At 38.9% G+C, this 9,385-nt stretch overlaps 1 protein-coding gene across 11 annotated transcripts in view; it reads right to left on the minus strand.

The window, feature by feature from the left end:
- The window catches only part of inpp4b (inositol polyphosphate-4-phosphatase type II B), a 129,332-nt gene that overhangs the window by 63,477 nt on the left and 56,470 nt on the right, over nucleotides 1–9,385 (minus strand). For all 11 annotated transcript variants that reach the window (XR_008962781.1, XM_057331266.1, XM_057331263.1 and 8 more), the window contains 2 exons: nucleotides 8,144–8,213; nucleotides 6,721–6,868 (listed from right to left, as the gene is read on the minus strand). Coding sequence is in view for 10 of the 11 variants with exons in the window: in XM_057331266.1 (XP_057187249.1) it covers nucleotides 6,721–6,868; nucleotides 8,144–8,213 (218 nt within the window). In the remaining variant the exon portion in view is untranslated. The remainder of the gene's footprint in view (nucleotides 1–6,720; nucleotides 6,869–8,143; nucleotides 8,214–9,385) is intronic.

Consider the following 9,385-nt stretch of genomic DNA (forward strand, 5'->3'; position numbering starts at 1 on the left):
TTTTGTGCAGTAAACTTTATTATTAAATATATTTAATAATAAAATATGAAAAGACAATGTAAAAAGTCAAAAGATTCTACAATTCGTATTTATATTAACTGTAAAATCTGCATTTAAGAAATTCACATATTTTTCAAATAATTTCTGTCAAATTACAGAAATAGACCGCAAATTCGGGTATAAAATAACATGAAACATGTAATTTCACTTGACAAAAATGTTATTTTACTTTTTACTGGTGCCCCAATATTACCATTTTTATGTTTTTTTAATAGTGTACCTAATGTATTTAATTTGAGTGTTTTGAGCAGTTCGGCAACATAAACACTTTTTAATGCTTGACCTTTTTCTTTTGTATGTAGAATAAAGTGTATCATGTCCACAGCAAAACCAAAGGTGAGAAGGACAACTATGGGAAGTACTCACAGATTATCTGAAAGTGTTCAAGGTCACACAGGGCAGACATTATGGAACCAAATTACTGCAGGTTATTTAAAGATTTTTGCTTTAGACACCAGTCCGTATCTTCCTCAAGTACCCAAGGCTTTCAGAATGATCTATTCCTGTTTCATTCTCATTGTTAAAGAAGCGTTATCTTAGGAAAAAAGGTGAAAAGAAATTATTCAATTTCATGCCTTACAGAAAAATCTTGCGCCGAAGCTGGTGAGTCGCATAAAAAATCATATCTGCCATCTTGTTCTGTTCAAAAGCTGCGACTTGAATGTAATGCAGCTTTATCAGATTGTGCTTTGGGTGGACCAGGATGTGGTAATAAAAGAGAGATTTGTAGGTGGAAAAAGCGCATGCGGGACGAAGTCAAAGAAACTTCCGTTCCATATTTTTTTGAGGTTTGGGGTGAAGATAGACATACTGATGGGATAGGAGAGAAAAAGACGTTAGAGAAAAATGAGGAACGATATCACGATGAGCGAAAACCAAAACGCTCTGAAGTTTTGCGGATGAGAGATGACAACGCTGGAATTATGTGCATGTGGCAGTACAGGAAGCGGTTACGCAGCGGCCTTCATTTCATGGTGCGTTACGGCCCCTGTTCGCTTTAATTTACCAGAGCCTTTGTGTCTGCCTTCAATTCCACAAATGTGAAGGGAATAGCAATTAAATGCAGCTACCTTTACTGCAGGACACCAGCGGAAAACTGGACAGGGGTGCGTTTCCCAAAAGCATCGTTAGCCAACTATGGTCGCAGGTTCCGTCGTTCCAGCATAGTTCAACGATTTAAGTGTTTCCCGAAACCATCGTTCCAACGATCAATCGCAAGCAGCATCGCAAAGTTGCGTGCTCCGAACAACAGGCCAAGAGCTGTGGTTAGAAGCGTAGTTCCTTTTTTATTATGACATCTAGACATGGATCATGCCTTTGATCAAACTAAGCAAGCAACATGCAGTGCATTCTTTATCCATAATTCGAAATACCAACAAATTTAATTTGACATCTTTTAATTTAAGAAAATACAAGCGCGGTTTTGTAAAGGACACTAGGACCCTGGGGAATCCCTGGGCGGAGTGACGTAGGAGGAAACGTATGATGAATGAAATATCGTGAAACAAAACAACAGATAACAAAATAGGATAAATAAAGTCGCCGTTAAATGCAATGTATGTTATTTACAGCAGCAAGAATTTGACATTCGATCTGAACGTATTTATTAGTAGCCGTCATTACTCCACGTACGGCACCACCTGTATGGCGTCATTAACTAGATTGCTGAACCAACTTGGTTCAAACGATTGATCTCCGACAGAGTTACTACGCTTTCGGGAAACAGTCGTAACTACATCGTCAATTAACCCCAATGATCCATCGTACTATGGTGGTCAACCAGCGAGTTATGTTGTTGTTCGGGAAACGCGCCCCGGATCTCTGGTGTTCTGTCAATTTATGCTACCCATAGAATTTTGCTACCCTCGTGTTGTGATTGGGTTGGGGGAGGGGTAATTAGGTGTAAGGGTTGGGTTGGGGGAGGGGTTAGTCATGTTTTGTATGGAGGTAGCAAAATGAGCTTGCGATGAAGTGATAGTTCACCCAAAAATGAAAATTCTGTCATCATTTACCCATCCTCTCGTCATTTCAAACATGTATGATTTTCTTTTGTCCGCAGAACACAAAAGAAGATATTTGAAAAATGTTTGTACAGCAAAGGTAACCCATTCACTTGCATTGGTTTCGTGTCCATACAATAGAAGTAAATGGGTCCGGTGTTCTGCCAATTTATGCATCCCTATCAAATTTTGCTACCTCCATACAAAACAGGACTAACCCCTCCCCCAACCCAACCCCTACAACCCCTCCCCCAACCCAATCACAACACGAGGGTAGCACAAATTTATGGGTAGCATAAATTGGCAGAACCAACAGTCTTCAAACAATCATCTTTTCTGTTCTGTGGAAGAAAAGAAGCATAAAGGTTTGAAATGAAGGTGGGTAGATAATGGCAGAATTTTCATTTTTGGATGAATCCCTTCAAGAGCTCAAATCATATTGTGTCGTGTTACGGACGGTTGTGAAACAATCGCTCAAGTTTATGCTTGGCCAAAGTACACTGAGAGAGAAAAAATGATAATGTTCACCTGTCTCATATTCATCATGATATTATGAACGTTCGGTGCGGTCGGGTTTTTGCACGTAATGAACATCACGATTCAGATTAATTCGGTAATGTACAAACAACAAAATACATTTACATTTAGCAGACGCTTTTATCCAAAGCGACTTACAGAAGTATTCCTGTATATTACTTACAAATTACAAATTAATATTATTTACAAATACACCAACCTGAGGGTTAATTGACAAAATAAACTGGGGAAAAAAACTATTTGTAACATGGTGCTGAATTAATGACAACATTACGTGAGAAAAATGTCTCTCTCTCTCTCTCTCTCTCTCCAATCTTCCTTCTCTCTCTCTCTCTCTCTCTCTCTCTCTCTCTCTCTCTCTCTCTCTCTCTCTCTCTCTCTCTCTCTCTCTCTCTCTCTCTCTCTCTCTCTCTCTCTCTCTCTCTCTCTCTCTCTCTCTCTCTCTCTCTCTCTCTCTCTCTCTCTCTCTCTCTCGCCAATCTTCCTTTTCTCTCAAAACCCACTGATAGGCTGTCGGCATCAAAGGAGGATAGAATAAAAAATGAAGTCTTGATGCAGCACCTGAGCTACAGTAACATCTTCACTGTTCTTCAACAAACACACTCCTGTTCTTCAAAGGCTTTTGAAGAAAACACTACTCATCAAGTGACATGTGTGGGCTGATCTGATGAATGCAAATAAATACACGACAAAAAAAAACAAAAGATGGCATTTATAATACAGACAAACTACATATGCATATACGCTGCTTGTCTGTGTAAAGTTCTTCCTGCAAGAATTTGAATGATAGAATTTGAATTTTTACTTACATTTTCTGAATTTGAATTGCACTAGCAAATAATGTATATATGAGCTCGTTAACCCTCTGGGGTCTGAGGGTGTTTTAAGGTCCTTCAGAGGTTTGGACATGCCCTGACATTTGTGCTTTTAAGCATTTGTGGTTAATAAAGTCCCCATGAAATTAAAACGGACTATTCTTATTTTTAAATGGACTATTGCAGTGTTTATTATAAATGATTTATCTGTTCAGGTCACAACATGGGTCTCTTCATGACATGTCTCGTATGTGATGCATGATCATATTGATTGTCAAATGGCCAGGCTAACTTCCAATATTCCAATCAATTCCTGACAGATGAAATCAAGTCCCCCTTCAACTTCCCCTTTCAATGTTTCACTCTGATATACAGGAAAATATTAAGAAAACATCTTTGCAACTTCTGTTTATTCTTGAAATTATATACAATAATCCGCTTCGCGTCGGGTCCTGATCGCACTGTCGGGGCTTATTTCTGTGATAACAGCCGGCTGCCTGTACATTATCCCTTACTCAATGTGTTGACCAATTCCAATGAAACAGGAAGTTAGGGCAAGGCTCCTCCCCCTCTTAAAACAACAAATAGGCTAGCTTTTTGCCTGAGAGCCTGGAATTTGATAAAGGCTGCCGAAAGATGTCATGCAAACATCACACAACATACAAACATTGAACCGTTTTGAATAAAGTGAGAGATTGCAAGTTTTGAAAGCTTGTATCTTCTATGCTAACTTTGTCAATATATTAGAGCGCAATAGTTTATAGATATCCTTAAGGCTAACATCTTTTAAAAAACATCAATTTTGACTTCATGGAGACTTTAAGTTCCACTTTAAAACAGCCTACTTCTATTCAGTTTATATATGTATTCAATTATATTTAACCACGGTGAAAGGATTATTTAAACTACTTTTTCAATTAAAATCAATGCATGTTTTATTTACAGAAGATCACCATTACATTATTTGCAAACGTGAGAAAGCCAGACAACCAAAATGTGGGTGTAGAATTCCTAGCTTTCACCTTGAAATCTGAAACTCTATTAAATAAGCTGCTATTTGGTGTTGAATTTAATCAAATTGTGTTAAACCAGAACCAACACAAGCAGATAAAAACAGGCTTAAAGGTAAATGTGGCGCCCGGGCTGATAATTGGATGTCTTGGGATAGAAACGGCTACTTAAGTTACCTGTCTACATGCGGGAGAGCAGGTGTTGAGGCCAAATAGCCTCGCTGAATAATGCACACATGATGATAATTGCTTAGCAGGGTCTGACCCACGGGCGCAACAGTCTGGGAATGTGTGTCTGGCCGAGTTAATGATCTGAGATTCTTGAACGGCCATGCACGATTCCTGGTCTACCTTAAAAATGATTTTGACGAAAATGCGTCTATGCTAATATCTGTCAACTTTAGGGTAGTTGCCACGGATAATGATGTGAGCTGAGAGGCATTTCGCATGTGCATAGCAACTCGAGGGACAGAGCGAGTCTAGGAGATGCAAACTTTGTTTAGACAGGCGGCGGAAATCAGACTCAAATCTGTGTTTTTAGCCTGAAAAAAATCCAGATCACATCACATCTTGTTCCCTGCTTATCACCACATCATAAAAAGCTTTTAGTTCAGAGGATTCCATGTTCAACTAACGCAGGCCACGCAATTCAAACACTGCCTATACTGTAGCATCAATATCTGAAGCAACAATACATTCTAATGCTTTCATTCTTGGAACATCCTGTGGCCCTGTTCTTTCACAGATGTTCACAGAGGTATGTGGCAATCGTGAAAAGCTACTTTGCGAGGGTGGCTTCATTTTATTGAATAGCGCAGGAGCTGAGAAGTAACGCGCAGTGTTCTTAAAAACATCAATGCACTTTGTTGGAGAGTATTATTTACCGCTGTGCTTTATAAACCTTTTGACTGAAGGTTTATTCCAGTGTGCACTTGTTCTTTTCACCTTGCGATTCTATTTACTTCAATTTGCTTTTGCACAGGTAACAATGCTCCAACAATGAGAGAGGGGGAATAGAAACGGAAGGGTAAAAATGAAAGAGAGAGAGAGAGAGAGAGAGAGAGAGAGGTGGTGGAGTTTCCGAGGCAGAGGACAGGCACTCTGCTTTGAAGTGTTAAACATCCTTGAATAATTTAGCACAGGCTCTAAGTATAGCTCTAAAACAGCCATTTCCATCTTTGAAATAAACCTTTGCACGAGGAGCATCATATCTCGCTGGCTTTTGTGTTGCATTCGTTTTTCCAACAATTCCAGCTTTTCGCCCAACTTATTCCCCAACGCTTACCTCTAGGATTGGGAACCACCAGGATCATCATACTTGAATCATCATGTCTGTCGCGTTTTATAACATTGCATCTATATTGGAAGCAACTGATGACGCATCACAATGGCAGTACTGTAATATGTTATTTTCACCGGAATGCAACCGAAACCAATTGCATTTAAAGGTGTTGTGTGTCATTTTTTGGAGGATCTATTGACAGAAATGCAACATAATATACGTAACTATGTCTTCAGAGGTGTATAAAGACCTTACATAAAGAGGCGTTATGTTTTTATGACCTTAGAATGAAATTTCTAAGGTCCCTTACATGGAATTCACCATGTTGTTTCTACAGTAGCCCTAAACAGACAAACTGCTGACAGAACGCGTTTCGTAAATACGTTATCTCATTTGGGAAAGAAGCGAAAATGTGATAACATCTTAGTTCTGTGTCAGCCACCGTAGTGCTTCGAAGGGGTGGCGTGGAGTGAGCAGTTGGTTGCAATTTGCAACCTCACTGCTAGATGGCGCAAATTTCATGCACTGGACCTTGTTGACTTTTAATAGGTTATTTAAAAAACGCATTTACCTACTTTCCAAAACCTGATAAAGTAATAGTAAAGCAATATTTAATACTATTTTAGTATTGTTAATATTATGTTAATAGAACTATTTTAGTTGTATTCTTAAAAGCTATGTGATTACTTACAGCCATGCAACACACTTGGTCATGCAAAATCTATTTAATATCAGAAACAAAACATCATGTATTTCATTTTAAAATTAAGTAATATCACTAATATCACAATGTAAATGCATTAAAATTAAGAGCAATAACAATAAAATCAAAACTATTTCAAATAATTACTCCACGTTGCAATATGACACATGCATCCAGTGTAGAAACAGTTTAAGTGTTTTGAGGTTCAAACCTGCATGCTTTTATTTATCAACCCAGGCCTGTTGTGGCCTTTAATACTTCAACACTTTACTCCGGCTGTCACCTCTGATCATTGCCAGGACTGAGGTCTCACCTGTATGTGTCCTCCTCAATGTAGAGGCTGATGAGCTGTTTGGGGATGCTGAAGGACAACGTGCACTCAGCCATCTGCTCCCGAACCAGCATCCATTTACTGTCCACGGTCTGAAAGCGATACACCTTACAAACCGCATTCTTAAACACTGAAAAAGAAAGAGTGAGATATTATGTCAGGTTTGGAAAAACATGAGGGAGGATAAATGAAGACTTTTATTAACAAAGAGTTTTTTGTTAATGAAGATAAATAAAGAGTTTTTTGTTAATTAAGATAAATAATTCATAATTGTTCATGTCTGCAACTTTTTATATTCAAGGAAAAACCTAGGAAAAACACACGCACGCACATTTTATGTGATGTACAGTTATACTAAATCCAAACTCTCAACAAACATCTACCCTGTTCTACCGCACTGTTAAAAGTTATTGAACTAAATAACTGCTAAATAACAGAAGGACAGATGAATGAGTGACCTCTAGAGGAGGACTAGTGGACGCAAATGCCCTCAACCAACTCTCGGTTCGCCAGAGAACAGGATTAACCTTTGACTCCACTTTCGTTCTAATCCAACAGTCAAAGTAGATTGCAGCAAGCGTCTGCTCAAGCTCTTAGAGTAATGACATAGCTCTAGGTTTGTACTGGAGCACAACACATATCCATGGATGGGAGTTGTGCAGACGAAATTCATTAGCCAGTCTTACCGCAGTACAAAGACTAAAATGTTTTGACACTAGCAACCACGATAGTAAAACGTCACACATTGTTGATCGACTAATTGTTTCGCCTGGCTGCAGTGACAAATATAGATTGAGAGACAAGAAACAGACAGTTTTCCAAAAATATATTTTTTATACCACATAAAGGAAAGACTTTCTCGCACCCACAGAATTGTTGATAACTAACAAAAAGCCAAGGAGCTGTGAGATATTTAAACCTTGGAGTAAATGGGGCTGACTTTTTCCACACCAGGTAAAATAAATTTACATTGACTAAATGTCTTTTAATCTTTCCCTATTCTCTTAATAGTCTTTACACTGCTACCTAAGGCAGTGGTTCCCAAGATGGGCACGTGAGGTGACAATAGGGGTACGGAATGTTATGTTTTTCTATCTACGTATATACACCGTGGTTCCCCTTGCATGGCATTCACCATGTTGAGTAACCCTAAATGGACAAACTGCTCTACAGAGCGCGTTTCGTAAATACATTATCTCCTTCGGCAAAGAAGCGAAAACGTGACATCTTAGTGCTGTGTCAGCCACCGTGCTTCGAAAGGAAGGGGTGAGCGGTGGAGTAAGCCGTTGGTTGCAATTCGCAACCTCACCAATAGATGCCGCTAAATTTCATACAGTAGACCTTTAAAAACAAAAATACAAAAACAAACCACAATACATTTAAATAAAATAATGAACGTACTCACCAGCATTCATTATAGGTCCATTATCTTTGTCATTACTTGTCCCATGTGATGTTTCATACACCAACGTGCACTGTGGTAAAAACAGAAGTGTGTATTAATATTAACAGCAATGCCACTTTTTATTTGGATTGTACTTTCTATACTACACAATGTTTTACAGCAGCTTTGGCAGAAAATCATACTGTAGTATCCGAACTGTCCTGTTCAATGACATTTCTTAATGCCTTCTTATTTGACTTTGACACTCTTAAAAATGTTGGCTCGTTCTCTAGAGGTTCATTTATACCAGCAGTTGGGTTTGACCTCACTGCATTTGACCCAACCATGGGTTAAAACAACCCAGCTTTTTTTTAGAGTGTAGGGCACCAGATAACAAGCCCAAGATGATATTCGAATGGAAGTGGAAGTCTATGGAAGACATAATGAGCGGTAGTTGGCAATAGCACTCAGTCCTTTTCTCTCTCTCTCTCTCTCTCTCTCTCTCTCTCTCTCTCTCTCTCTCGAGCCACATGAACATTTCATATGCTGTCACCTGCACCGGTGCTCAGATAATCAAGGGGTTCTCCAAGTATCCCAGAGTGCCAATGTAAGCAATCCAGGAGCCAAAGAGACCCTCACGCCAGCTCAAGACAAACACAGCTCCTCCATCAACTTCAGCGAGTCTGACCGCACTTACGCCCTGATCACTTTAAATTCAGACTACGCACCAGTGTTTAGTGCCTGACGGATGACTCTTCACGTCTCATTACATCACATGACCTTCAATGGGCCTGGAAGAGTTTCGAGACACTTCTTGGCACACAGCTCAAACAAAAAAACTTAGCTTATAGCTATTCCAAACATGTGCACTATACCCTAGTGTGACGTTAACAATCATTAGTAAATGATTAGTATGTTGACACATAGCCTGTAGAAATAAATAGTAATTTAAATGACTATTTATTTATTGGTGTATTAGCACCTATTGTATTATTGCTCCCTGAACTCTCTGTAAGTGGCTTTGGATAAAAGCGTCTGGTAAATGACTAAATGTAAATGTAAATGAATAAATGCTGCAAACGCATAGCACATTGTTAGTTTATTCCCCCCAAAATTCATTTTCTATCCATAATTCTCTTTGATTTGCAGTGTAAAACCATGTACATCCTTTAGAAAGAACAGCTTAAGCTGGTTTGCAGATTTGAGCTTGTCTCCCAGCCTAGTTAAGCTTGTTTTTTGGCAGGTTTTAGGCATTTTCATCTG

This window comes from Triplophysa rosa, linkage group LG4, assembly GCF_024868665.1.
Source record: "Triplophysa rosa linkage group LG4, Trosa_1v2, whole genome shotgun sequence".
NCBI classification, from domain to species: domain Eukaryota; kingdom Metazoa; phylum Chordata; class Actinopteri; order Cypriniformes; family Nemacheilidae; genus Triplophysa; species Triplophysa rosa.